We start from the raw sequence: 14,284 nt of genomic DNA, 5'->3' as shown, positions 1-14,284 counted from the left end.
GACTCTCACTGTAAATAGTTACACTATTGATGTCAAAATTGCTAACAATTTGACCAGAGAGGGGAAAATGAAGCTGTTGACCAGGGTACAATTAGTTGGGGACCTCAGGCAATGGTTTTACTTTTACCAGTAGTGGGAATGAATCAGAGCATTTAAGAGAAGCAAAAGTGGAGAACATTTAGGCAAAAGTGACCACAATATATGCTTTAAGATAATAATTGAGAAGGACATGAGCATAACAAAGACCAGGGGGATAGGTTGGCGAAAAAAAAGAGATTTTGAGGGTCTGAGAATAGAACTTGGGAAATAAAATGGACAACAATATTGGCAAACAATGACTTAGAACAGCAATAGGAAACATTTAAAATGTTCAACAGAGTCCAGGAAAATATATTCCGCTAAAAAACAAGAACAAACTAAACACTAATAAGAACATAAGAATTAGGAACAGGAGTAGGCCATCTAGCCCCTCGAGCCTGCTCCGCCATTCAACAAGATCATGGCTGATCTGGCCGTGGACTCAGCTCCACTTACCCGCCCTCTCCCCGTAACCCTTAATTCCCTTATTGGTTAAAAATCTATCTATCTGTGATTTGAATACATTCAATGAGCTAGCCTCAACTGCTTCCTTGGGCAGAGAATTCCACAACCCTCTGGGAGAAGAAATTCCTTCTCAACTCGGTTTTAAATTGGCTCCCCCATATTTTGAGGCTGTGCCCCCAAGTTCTAGTCTCCCCGACCAGTGGAAACAAGTGGAAACAATGAGACACTACGACGAATAAAGACACAAGGGAAAAATTGGGGGTAAGGAAAAAGGCGTACACTAAGCATATGGATAATAGGAGCGAGCATGACGAGAGAATACGAAGAGATTAGGAGAGAAGTATTAAAAACATTTGGAAGGCAAAGAGGAACTATGGGCTCAACTTTCCCCAGAAGTTTGCCCACTTTTTTTGGAGCAAGTAGCTTTTTTTGGAGTAACTTAAAAATCGCAAATTTCCCCATTTAACTTGCTCAAGTGTAAGTCAGTTAGTTAAGTTTTTTTTTTAAAGTTTTGTTTTTTTTCTCCAAAAGGGGGCATGACCAGCCACTTATGCCTGTTTTGGCCATAGAAGCAAATTTGGCCAGCTAAAAGTTACTACAAACTAACTTAGGCCAGTGTATGTGGCCACTTTTGTAGGCACAGAAAAAGCTTACCTACATTTAAGAAATCAGTGCAGATAGCCAGAGATAAAGGGGTGGGGGGGGAGGAAGGTGAGTTAGAGGATTCTAAAGCACTAAATACCTTCACAGCATCAGCACAACATCACAAGATCATCAAAAATAACGGAAAGATAAATTAGCTACTGAAAGTAGAGCAGTCCTGCCTACCCGGCAGGCACGCATGACTGTAAAGGTGAGGGATGCTTTGTTTTTAAGCAGTTGTTCCTAAATGTTGTGTGGTGATAATGGAACATGATTCAGTCTTTATTGGAAAGTTTACAATGCACTTCAACAACAACAGCAACAGCAGCAAACAAAGGCTGCACCCATCCCTCACCCACATCTCGTGGAAAGTGCACTTCCTCATAGGGTCGGTGATGGTGAAGGGGCGAGGGCTGGGGGCCCGGCTTTGGTCTCACCGGTGGCTGGTGCGTGAATTGAAGTGGGAGTGGTATTTGAGTATCCGGCCTTTGTGCCCTTATTGCAGCAGCTAGCTCCCTCATGGCATCTGCCATCGTTTGCACACCCTCTGAAATGCCCGCCCTCAGTTCCCGTCTCAGTGCTGATATTTCTCCCGACAGTGTCGCTACCTCATCACGCACCCCACTGACGGTCGCCACGAGTGATCAGGTAAGGGCATTGGTCTCCTCACCCAATTAACATCTGATGAAGGCTGCATCTCAGAAGAGACTGGTTGGCTTCTCCTTCCCCTCGCTGTGGATCTGCCTAGTGGCACCCCTCCAGTGCGAGGCGCAGGCTGGGACGGTGGGGCACTGGGTGTTCCAACATGCATTTCACCACCGCCACTGGGACCTGCAACCTCGCAACGTGTGAAACCATGGAATGTCGCCGCGGAGATCATGGAGGTTCCTGGCAGTGTGATGCCCTGTACTATGGACTGATCCATATCACAATCAGCGTTCTCCCGTGAACACATTTCCATGGACCCTTCCTTCTCCCACCCGCCTTGGTCTGTAGCGCACGCATCTGGACCTTCTGATGGATCCTCATGATCTTCAGGATTGTCCTGTTCTTCTGCAAAATACAACAGAAGTCAAATGGTTAGCAGCACAGGAGAGGACAGGTGGGTGGCATTAGTAGTTTCACGCGTAGCAGGCCAGTCAGCAGGTTGATTTGAAGGGCAACGATGCATTTTAATGACTCACCCTCACATGTGGGTCCACCTTGTGCAGAGCGGATTCTTTTTCTGCAGGTGCGACTCTGCAAGGCAGCGACCCTCTGTTCCAGGGGCGATAGTTGGTGCAGATTTGGCGGCCCTCCTCCTATTCTAAGTCATTCCCTTTTGATGTGGGCCAATTTCTTCTGCAAAGATGAAAATATAACTTTTCACACATGGTGCGCTTCTGATGGGTGGGACATAAACAGATGGTCACATTAACAATTGCAATTCCATTTAAATATGAAGATATTACTTACACTCACTGCTTGGCCAACATCCTGCCATTTCTTTCTGCACTGGCTTCCAGATCTTGCGGTATTCATCCCTGCGGAGTATTCTTCTGCAACTAGGTTCCATCGTCTTCTCATTTCTTTGGGTGGGACTTTTGTGGGACCACTCTTACTGATATCCAGCTCCTGCCATCTCTCCTCAGTGACAGTGACTAGTTTCTCCACTTCCTCATGGAGGAAATTCTTTGTTCTTGGTGCACGCTCTTGCGTCATTGATGTATTGGACTTACACTCAGGTTATCTTGAAAAATCACAGTTCTCACCTTTCTTCCACCTGTGCAGCACTCCTTTCCACTCCCTCAGCCACCCAAAAATCACTATTCACAACTAACCTTGATATATGGTCCATTGCCAATGCTGTTGAGGCACTGAGGACGCTCTCCCTTTAATTGGCCGATTGCCAAGCTTCCTGCTCTATTGCGCATGCGCGCACGCTGAAATGCACATTGCGCATGCGTGCACGCTCAAACGGAGAGCACGCGAGGAGACGCTGGGCCCAAGCCCCGCCCCCCTGAGCAAGCGCGGCCGAAGCTCCATCCCCCCCAGTCTCTGCAGCGCCACGCCACGGGACCAGAGCAATGAAGGAGCGGCCAAATTGAAAGGTAAATTTTCGGCACGTTTTTTGCCCCACAAAGTCGGCGTACCCCGGATAACTACGCTGCTCTAGGCAGCTGGGGAAATTTGGGCCCTATAAAATTAAATTATCAAGGAACATAAAACAAAATACTAAAATATTCCACAGGCACATAACGAAAAAAAAGGAAAGTCAGGATGGGAATAGCGCCACCAAGGGATGGACAGGGTAAAATCCCAGGTAGTGATAGTGAAATAGCAGAAATATTAATTATTTTGCTACAGTATTTACCAGGGAAACAGATGAGGTAGACATGACATTGGAAGTTGAGATTAGAAATGATTTAACCCCATTTAAATTAAAAAAAATTAATAAACTAATCAAACTCAAAGAGGATAAAACCCCTGATTCGGACCGATTGCATCCGCACATTTTTAAGGAATTCAGGGAAGGGAAAGCAGAGGCAGAATACACACACTTAATCATTTGTTAGAAAAAGGTGTAGTGCCAGAGGACTGGCTGATAGCTAACGTTATAACTATATTTAAGGAAAATATTAAGGACTAGAAATTGCGTAGCGTCCAGTTTGCGGCGATAACTTTTGCAGGAGCGCAAAAGTATCACCGGGCATTACACAACTGATTCAGACGCGAGCTTCCCGTTTAGTGCTTCAAGAGGGAAGTGGATCGTGAAATCAAGCGCTACCACTTCCCTTAGAGCGCTAAAGGGAGTGAGAGGAGCGATAGCAGCAGAGCTCTGAGCAATGTTCTGTACAGCACTGCTGGTTTCACAGGCTTCTTCCCTCCCTTAAAGGTCAGGACCAATGCTGCAGTCATTGGAGGCCAAGGCTGGGAATGGTCATCGATGGCACCTGCGATACGCACAGAGCAGCCCCAAGCACTCAAGAGTGCAGGGCTGATCAATTGCGGGATCGAAAAAATTAAAAGAAACAGCACACTGGGGTGATAATAAAACCTGACCACCACTGCCTTTAATTAGCGCTCACCAAGTGGCCAGCCGAGGCGAGAATGCCTCCTGCAGCTGCCGTTGACGACGCCCGGCGATGTTGCAGAGGGTGGAAGTGAATTTTACATCCAGGGCGATAACGAGGCGCTGTGCACCGAAAGACGTCAGGATCTCCGAGGCGCAAGAGATCCAGGCGGTACCCGCCATAGAAGTTGGCCGTCGCCGGTAATTTCGACGCGCCTGGTCGGTAAGCAATTCACGCCCCGTTATTGCCACCCCCCCCCCCGCCCCCGGGAGGTGACAACGAGAGGTGCAAAGGAGGTCAATTTCTCCCCCTATATGTCTAGGGAACTATAAACCAGTCAACTTAACATCGGTGGTCGGAAAGATAATGGAATCCCTAATAAAGGAGAAAATAGAAGAACATCTAGAAACCAGAAATATAATAATGAAGTCAGCGTGGATTTCAAAACGGAAAGTCTTGCTTGACCAACCTCATTTCATTTTTTGAAGAGGTAGCAGAGAGTGTAGTCAAGGGCAATGCAGTAGATGCAAAATATATCTAGATTTCCAAAAAGCCTTCAATAAGGTACCACACAATAGACGAATGAATAAGGTCAGAGTATGTGGAGTCAGGGGACAAGTCGCAGAATGGATAGCTAGCTGGCTTCAAGACAGAAAGCAATGGAGTAGGGTAAAGGGTAGCTATTCAGAGTGGCAGAAGGTGGGAAGCTGGGTCCCACAAGGATCAGTGCTGGGACCACTGTTATTCACAATTTATATTAACGATTTAGACCATGGAATTAAAAACACAATTTCTAAATTTGCAGACAATTTACAAGGATGATACCAGAACTGCAAGGTTATACCAATCAGGAAAGGATATACAGGCTAGGTTTCTTTTCTCTTGAAAAGAGAAGGCTGAGAGGTGACCTAATAGAGATCTTAAATTATGAAAGGTTTTGATAGAGTAAACAGAGAGTGTTTCCACTTGGGCAAAGAGTGGGAACAGGAGAATTTCTCCTCAATAAACACTTAAATTAAGGCAAGTTACATTTAAAAAATATCCAGAGGGTCCAAAACAATCCAGAGCACTTTGCTTCAATTTGACAATGCATGGATTGTAAATCCGATACAATGTCTAATTTGATTTACAGTGTGTGACTACCATGTCAAAGCAATCCAATTCCACCTCCTTCCAGAGTGAGTTTGGATTCTTACTCCAGATTTATACTGCAAATTTATTGTTGGTGTGCAGTAGACACTAGTCCACACAAAAGCTACATTTGCAGTATAAATGCACCCACGACAGAGAGGAAAAAAATAAAATGTAGTAACTTTACGAGTTAAATGTTCTTGTATTCGATATACCTACCCGGAGTATACTGGATGACAGGGTGCTGTGAACTGCATCCAGCTGGGCATTGCAGAGTAAAGCCTTTAGATCAGCTCCGGTAAAGTATTCAGTCATGGTTGCTATTTGCTGGAAGTCAACATCATCTGCTAAGGGTAAAGATTGACTCAAAGCTTTCAAGATCTCATGGCGTGCCGCCTGAAGTGGGACAGAAAGAATATATAACGTGAATTTTATTTTTTCATTGTGAGCAAATTCAAAAATTCAGCTACAAAATGTACTGTGTATTTGGACATACTACTGAAGCAGATACTGAGGATTAATCTGATGAAAAGTACAGCAAGACATTTGGGCTGGAATCTTTACCTCGGAGTCGGGCTTTGTGCGAGCGGGGCACATAGTGGGTCGGGAATGTGATGTTTTTAGCAGCATGTTGTTCAGAGCGACTAACTTAATGGCCCCAATTGAAAGACTCGTGTATGTTTCCCGGCCCAATTAAAATCGATGACCCGTTTCCAGCGCTGATATTTAAAGCAGCCTTGCAGACATCTCATTTGAGGTTAATGAAGGCGTATGGAAGGTGATTGGCAGAGCTGTGGGAACTATTACCAAGGTGAAAAGTGTGTCAATCATGGATGGACAAAGGCACAGGGTGACACCAAGGTTTAGTGATGCATCCCTCCATGTTCTGGTGCAGGCAGTGAGAGCCCGCAGAGGGGTCCTGTTCCCTGCTGCTAGGCGTAAAAGACCAATCATTGATACCAAAAGGGCATGGTTGCAGATTACTGAGAGGTCAGCAGCAGGGATGTTTTCAGGGAGACGTGGATCTACTGCCTCAAGTGATTAAATGATCTCATGAGGTCAGGAAAGGTGATGCCATACTCACTTTCATCCTGATGTGCGTGTCACCACATCTCCATTACTTTGCCTTCCCAAGCCTATGCCTACACATCATTCCTCACACCAACCTAGCTTGCATGTCCACCTATCCCTGTCTATATAGCTACTCACATCCCCATCTGACAGTCGCCCTTATCCTAATGCAATCATAACAAGTAACACCACAGAAGGGGGTCATTTGGCAATGTCACGCCACTCCCTCATAGTCACTCTACAGATGTAACCCATCCATTCCTTACTCATTCCATTACTCATGCAAATTTTTCTTCTTTCCCTTCTTACAGGAGAGCTCAGAACAACAGGGAGAGAAAGAGAACCGGAGGCGGCCCTCCAGTATTCATACAGTTGACTTCAGCAGAGGCGGCACTGGAGAACTCTCGAGTTGCAGAGCTGCTGGCGGTGGAGAGAGGGGGCATCCCAGCAACCTGCTAACAGGATTACATCTCATACAGCCACATGGCATATGGTCACTCATATGGTGACTGATGTCAGCAGCCGGTGAATTTTCATCATGAGCATACTGGTAACATAAACCATTCTTAATATAACACTTCTAAATCATCTCTTTACTCTCCCACAGGTCCATCAAGTGCCCCTGCACTGCCCAGCCGGAGGAGGAAGACGATTCCTCAGAGGAAGCTCCAGCCTCTGAGGGTGCAGTGTCAGCAGACCCAAGTGCACCCAGCATCAGCGCAGATACGCACTTCTCGGTGGGTGCCACACGAGATAGAGTAGCGTTGTCACCCAATGTCTCTCACTGCTCAAGTGAGCAAGAACAGATAGTGGAGACAGGGACATCAGTAAAGACCCCTCGCTGGAGAGCGCAGAACACTCTGAGCTCTGCTGAGCTGCATGCAGAACAGGAGCCTCGGGGGTCTTCTTGCAGCTGCGATGTCTGCAAATGTGCAGAGAATGGGGGAGTCCATCTCGAACATGAGCACCACCATGTCACAGGACGATGGCAACAATGTGCTGTTCCATGGAAATGATGGCCACCTGCATGGAGCAGCAAGCAGCAAATGCGCCAGTCACATGAGTACATACTTACCGTGCACAACAGATGGCAATCGCTCATCAACTCATCTCGAGGAGGGATATAAACTTGGACTTAGGCGTTCATTGCCGCACTGCTGTGCAGTAAGATACTCTCCAGCTTCTTGCTAGCAGGGAAGCGCGGGTAGCCCATGAGAGGGATGATGGCAAGAGCGGACATGGAAGTGGGGGCTCTTCTCAAAGTGCTCCCACTTCTCCCCCGTTGCCTTCCCCCTCAGTCAGAGCCCCACAAGCTGCCTTGGATCCCGATGGCTGAGTTGCAGGAAGAGCACATTTTAAAAGGAACACACACATCTTTCAGGTAAGTTTGTATTTAAGCTTTTGGACTTGATTTTTTTGATAGTATTGGAGTTGTGGCTTGCTGCAATACATGTTAAAAGTTTTTTTTTTAAGTGTACAGGGAGTGCTGTTGGATGCTGATAAGCCCTGATGATAAACGAAGGCCTCTGAGAAAACAGAAAATGCTGGAAATACTCAGGAGGTCAGGCAACATCCGTGGAGAGAAAAGAGTTCACATCCCAGAGATGCTGCCTGACGTGCTGAGTATTTCCAGCATTTTATGCTTTCATTTCAGATTTACAGCATCTGCTCGCAGAGGGAAGAGGAAGACGCAGAAGAGGAAGCAGAAGGAAGGATGCAATCCAGACAACACCTTTTCTGGCCAGGATATCTGGGATAGAATCATCCCCCTACGGTACCAGTGACAACAACCCAAATTCCCCATTCAACATTTGTCCCACACCTTCCCTTCCCTCTGTTACTGACCATCACAGCGTCCTCTTGGACACAATGCTGAAATAAAAGCCACCACAAAGCAAGCTTTCCAATCCATCTTTATACATCTATCCATCCAATATGACATCAAGAAATCAACTCATCACCCTTATATCTTGTGTATGCCTTTGCCTATCCTACTGATGTCACGCAGGGCTACCCCAGTGGCTGCAGCATGGCTGGTGGAAGGCTTCTGACTTTCAGCAGGGTCACTGCAAATGGCACTGCAGATCGACTTTGATGAGCTGGTGGCGGGGAGTGTGAAATCGAATGACGGTGTTTCTTCTTCTTCACTCTCCTCTCCCTCTTCTTGGTCAACATCTGGCTGGGCCAGCTGCAGTTCTTGGGTGAGTGAAATGAGGAAGGCACAAGGGTAAAGTTGTGGTGAGGGAAGGGCAGGAAAACAAGAGGTGTATGCGAGAAGGAGGATAACATAAGGATACCAGTATCTTGCATTTTTTAGCCCTGCTACTGGCCAAAGGCTCAGCCATTTCCCTGCTAAGAATGGCCAGCAGAATCTCCTCCAAGGGGGTGAGGAGGTGAAGTTAGGAATGGGAGGCATGCCTTGTGATTGGTAGAGATTGTTGGTAGGTGAGTGATTGGTAAGCGGGAGGGGGCGGAGAGTCACGCATTGAGAGTTGTGCGAGGCCAGTGATGCAGTTGGTAGGAGACGGTTTTTGAAGATGCATTCACTGACCTTGATGGCAGTGACTGCCCCAGTGGGTAGAAGACCTCTCTTCCAGTGCTGCGTACAAGGCCTTGGGTGCCCCATGCTAAGCCATGTGTTAGTGCTGAAGCACTTTACTCATTTTTTGAGGTGCGGAAGGGGATTCAGCTTTAAGAGCTGAAGACTCACATTTGGGAATGTTTTTTCAAATGTCAATTATTTTAAGACAATAGAGCTGTAAGGGCTGCAAAGTATATTTTTTTACTTCACTTTTATTTATTTTTTTCAATCATTTCAGAAGGCATTGCCCTTTTAATATTGCACAATGCCTAGTGAAATCATAGTCTTGCTTCCAGAGGCTGTTGGAAAATGCAACACCGCTTCTGGATGCCACATTTGGGACTGATGCCGGGGCTAACGCCACCTGAAGGGCATTACATGGTCAGTTTGGCGCTGGGGTTAATAATCTTTAGTCCCCAGCGCAAATTTTTCTCTTCTACCGGCACCACCATTTTTGGCAGCCGATAATCCCTGGCCACAGTGACACTGGCAACATTCATGTCGCACTCGAATTTCTAGGCCACTATTTATATCTTGCTAAATAGCATTAATGCTGCAGATTAGGGCACGATACCGAAATATTTTGTGTTAGGTACTTGAGAATTTCCAGGTTATTATTTTTTAAAATTTTACACTGATAGCTTCTGAATGCATTATATAATTGTGTCACAAGTTAGCATATTTAAAAGATCATCTAGCTGTTCTAGGTTGTATCAGAAAACATATTAAAAAAAGTCACATCTATATCCACAAATACCTCTACACTAAATACTAGCAGTAATCAAAAAGGTCCTTTAATAAATTAGTTATTAGAGCCAATTAAAACAATTATTATTTCACTCAACAATAACTAAAAAGCACAGCTAACTTTCTTTATAACAGCATATTAAAGATTTTTTTAAATTTGGATTTAATACACTTTCATTTATAGTCCAACATTGCCTTCAATGTGCCTTTGCAGCCTTCCGAGGACCAGGATCTCAAACCCGGCACCAAGCTCATGGTCAACAGAGCAATACTGATATCCGCCCTCCGTTCTGCTTCACAGACATGGGCTATGTACAGTAGGCACCTCAAAGCACTGGAGAAGGACCACCAACCGCAAAATCCTGCAAATGAATTGGCAGGATAGGCACACCGTCAGCGTTCTCTCTCAGGCCAACATCCCCAGCATCGAGGCATTGACCACATTGTCCGCATGCCCGATGCTAGACTCCTGAAACAAGCACTCTATTCCGAGCTACGTGAGGGCAGGCGAGCCCCAGGAAGGCAGAGAAAACTCTTCAAGGACACCCTTGAAAAAATGCAACATCCCTACCGACTCTTGGAAATCCTTGGTCCAAGTCCGCTCAAAGTGGAGGAGGAGCATCCGAGAAGGCACCGAACACTTAAGAGTCTCTTCACCAGGAGCATGCGGAAGCCAAGTACAAAAAGCAGAAGGAGCGTACAACAAATCAAGCACCCCATCTAACCGTCCCTCCAACCACCATCTGCCACACCTGTGACAGAAACTGTAGATCCTACATTGGTCTCATCAGTCACCTTAGAACTCATTTTAGTGTGCAAGCAAGTCATCCTCGACTCCGGAGGACTGCCTAAGAAGAAGAAGATAGTCTACCTACTAAATGTGTATTATATTCTGTAATCCCTGTTAACATGGAAATGCTTTTGTGGTTCACAAATACACAGCTACAGCAAAAAATAAATGTACCCAGCCATTTGAAATACTGGATAGTTTTATACTTTCCAATCAAGTCTTACTCTACAAATATCCCATTTTCACCAAGTGTTAAAAAATTATGCTTTAATTATTTAAACCTAAAATATTTTATCTGAATAAGCAAATTTCACTTACTAACTATGGCCTTAAAACTGTACAGTTTCAATACCTGATCTGGAGGAGGGCAGTACACAGACTTATCTAGACGACCTGGCCTCAACAGAGCAGGATCAATCAAGTCTGGGCGACTTGTGGCAGCCAACACATAAACCCCTGTAGACAACATTGTTAGGTAATTATTAGATAAAGTCTACTTTGACCTGATCAAAGAAAACTCATGGAGGTAAGCACTGTGAATGTTTAATACAGGTTGAACCTCCCTTATCCGGCACCACCCCTCATCCAGCACCAGTCCCGGCCACCAGGTGGCGCATGCGCAGAACTCCGACATGAACAAATTGAAGTCCTTCCCCGCTGCCAACTCCCGCAATCGCTGGCCTGACCACCGTGGCCCCCCCCCGCCCCCCGCTCTCTGCCGCACTCCCAGCCCCAAGTCAGTCAGCCCCGATAACCCCTTGCTTAGTATCTGTACTATCCAACTTAAAGTAACCTCCTCTCGTCCGGCAAAATCCCTTTTCTGGCACAGGCCAGTCCTGAGGGTGCCGGATGAGGTTCAACCGGTACTTCTTTAAAAAATAAAAATGCCACCGTTTAAAAAAAATATCCAATTTGAGAGTTTCTAAATACCTTTACTCAATGAAAGTGAAGATGCAGCATTCAAGCAATATCTGTCAATAACAGTTCATTGGAATTAATCCACTTACTAGCATTGGTCTTTGAGTTTGATTTGAATTCAGATCACCAGACCAGCATGATTTATTTTTAGACTAAGAGTAGCCTTTAAATTGCAAATAAAGAACTTGCATTTATATCGCGCTTTTCATAACATCAGGACGTCCCAAAGCACTTTACAGCTAATTAAGTATTTTTGAAGTGTAGTCACTGTTGTAATATAGGAAGTGCAGCATCTAATTTGCACACACAGGAAGGTAGCAATGTGATAATGACTAGATAATCTGTTTTTAGTGGTGTTGGTTGAGGGATAAATAAGTACTTCCCTACTCTTGTTCAAATAGTGCCATGGGATCTTTTACATCCATCTGAGAGGGGAGATTGGGCCTTGGTTTGATGTCTCATCTAAAATACAGCATGCCCACCAGTATAGATTGTGCGTTCAAGTCACTGGAGTGGGGCTTGAACCCACAACCTTCTGACTCTGAGGCGAGAATGCTGCCACTGAGCCACAGCTGACAACAATGTACTTCAATCACTGACTTTGATGTGCATTCCACAGCCTCACAACCACCCTCTGTGGAAAAAAACAAGTTCCTCCTACACTCTATCCTAAATCTCTTGCATTTAATCTCATCTATTCCCCTTATTCTAGATCACTCAACCACTGGAAATAATCTATTTCTATTTGCCCAGACCCATCCCATCATAATTTTGAACATCTCTATCAAATCACCCCATAATTTGCAATACCTTGTAAACCTTCTACCCCATCCAGTTGTGTGAGCAGTTGATTAACAACTCTGTCAGTTACCCCGGTGTTGTCATGACCACGGCGAGGTGCAATGGAATCAAACTCATCAAAGAATAGAATGCAAGGTTTGGCTGCCTGTGCCCTAGAGATCAAAATGCAGAATACAGAAATAATTTGTTATTCTTCAGAATTCAAATTTTCTAAAATAAAATAAAATACCTGACATATTTAATCTACTTGTGGGAATTTAACACTCAGAATGTTTTAATTTTGCATCTAATATGAGCATCAAGTACAGCCAGATAAGTTGTATGCTTAGTAAAGCTTCTTCAGTGCGCTAGACCAAAAAGGTGCCTATTTTTCCAGTCCTTTCTCTGGTCCTAGGCCCCTCAGTCTCCCTGCTCCTGGGTCCTCAGAGCCCTGGCCCCACTCCTCCAGCCCTCCTGGTATCTCAGACTCCGGTTCTGGTTCCTGCTGCTGAGTTAGTATGATAGCGAAATCCATCTCCTGGCCTGCAACCTCTCTGGGCAAAGATTTTGCTCTCTGCATGCACAGAGATTTCTCTGGATTTAAAAGGCAATTCCAGGAATCAAGAATTATACAGTCAATTTTCTCTCCTTTTCTCTGTTGATGCAGCTATTGTGCCAGAGAAGTATTAAAGGAACTCTGAGGGCTATAATCTTATGAAGGGAAAATATTAATCCGTCACTTCTCTGGAAATAACCAAACTGCAGGAATCAACATATATGATCAGATATAACATACCTGCTGAAAACATCTCGAATTGCCTGTTCGCTTGCACCAATATATTTGCTCAGCAGTTCAGGACCCTGAGGAAAAAGAGTTTGTATTCAATGAAATTATTTTAATTCAATTAGTTGTTTTACATTGTTTAGATCCCCAATGCCATGCAGTTCAGTAACTGAAAGCTAAGGAAGTGAATCGTTCCCCAACTCTCTAATTCTGCTCAGAGTTTTAAAAGAGTGATCCCAAGTGACATTTTCTCTGCGTGTGTGGAGAAGCACATAGCCTCTATTTGGCACGTTCACTTGATATGCCAGAGAACAGGGACTAAATGAAACAATATCAAGAATTTCTAAATCTTAGGGCAGCATTGTAGAGCAGCATGTTTGATGCCTATTATATTATAGCATGAAGTGGTAGGACACAGGGTCGCATTGGGCTACTAATGGCAACTACTTCACCTTCGAGAAAAGACGAGAAGATCTTCACATGCACAATGAGAATAGAACAGGGCCTTGGCTAAGTGGTAGCACTCTCGCCTCTGAGTTAGAGGGATGTGGGTTCAATACACAAAAGGTTTAAATCAGTGAAACAGAGATTACATTAAATAGAGCGATGTAGTGCTGGAGGAGGTTATAGAGACGGGCATGAGCAAAGCCATTGAGAGATGTAAACACAAATGGAAGAATATTAAATTTAGGGTATTGAGAGACTTAGATTTCTTAATCAAATCTTGGCAAAGTATGGTGTAGACAACGACTTTCACTCATCAACTTCAGTTACAGCTATTCCTCATTCTTTGATTATAGTTAAATCTTAAGATATTTGTCACTTCAGTGTAGAAATTCATCGAGATCTCAAGGAAATAAAAAAATGCTAGACAGGCCTAGTTTAATAGAAATCTGTTGTTAGAAGAGTGGAAACATCATCCACTGAAAAGGTCTCACGTAGCATATGTCCTTTCAAAGTGACCGCAATATTAGGCCAAAGAATCAGAAACCTTATGCAAACGGACACATTTCCATGTCCTTGGTTTAAAATCATTGGAGAGTGTGCTCAACACTACACTGTTATCGTACCTTAATACTAATAAAGTTCATTCCGCTTTCTCTGGTGACGACACCCGCTAATAGTGTCTTTCCTGTTCCTGGCGCCCCATACAACAAGATTCCAGATCGCTGTCGTATAGGTAGTTTTGCAAACAGCTGTGGGTACTGAAAGGATAAAGTGACAAGTCATTCCACAAGACTCCA

At 44.7% G+C, this 14,284-nt stretch overlaps 1 protein-coding gene across 2 annotated transcripts in view; it reads right to left on the bottom strand.

The window, feature by feature from the left end:
* The window catches only part of pex1 (peroxisomal biogenesis factor 1), a 119,458-nt gene that overhangs the window by 26,793 nt on the left and 78,381 nt on the right, over positions 1 to 14,284 (bottom strand). The window contains exons 16-22 of one of the 2 annotated variants that reach the window (XR_011593346.1): positions 14,111 to 14,245; positions 13,053 to 13,117; positions 12,287 to 12,429; positions 10,911 to 11,014; positions 5,589 to 5,765; positions 2,370 to 2,526; positions 2,154 to 2,238 (exon numbers count right to left, since the gene is read on the bottom strand). Coding sequence is in view for 1 of the 2 variants with exons in the window: in XM_070880922.1 (XP_070737023.1) it covers positions 5,589 to 5,765; positions 10,911 to 11,014; positions 12,287 to 12,429; positions 13,053 to 13,117; positions 14,111 to 14,245 (624 nt within the window). In the remaining variant the exon portion in view is untranslated. Of the gene's footprint in view, positions 1 to 2,153; positions 2,239 to 2,369; positions 2,527 to 5,588; positions 5,766 to 10,910; positions 11,015 to 12,286; positions 12,430 to 13,052; positions 13,118 to 14,110; positions 14,246 to 14,284 lie in introns of those variants that run through there. The other variant, XM_070880922.1, reaches the window with a different exon arrangement.

The sequence above is a fragment of the Pristiophorus japonicus genome, chromosome 5 (genome assembly GCF_044704955.1).
Source record: "Pristiophorus japonicus isolate sPriJap1 chromosome 5, sPriJap1.hap1, whole genome shotgun sequence".
NCBI classification, from domain to species: domain Eukaryota; kingdom Metazoa; phylum Chordata; class Chondrichthyes; family Pristiophoridae; genus Pristiophorus; species Pristiophorus japonicus.
The sequence above is the reverse complement of the archived record's forward strand: the minus strand, read 5'-3'. Positions and strand labels throughout refer to the sequence as shown.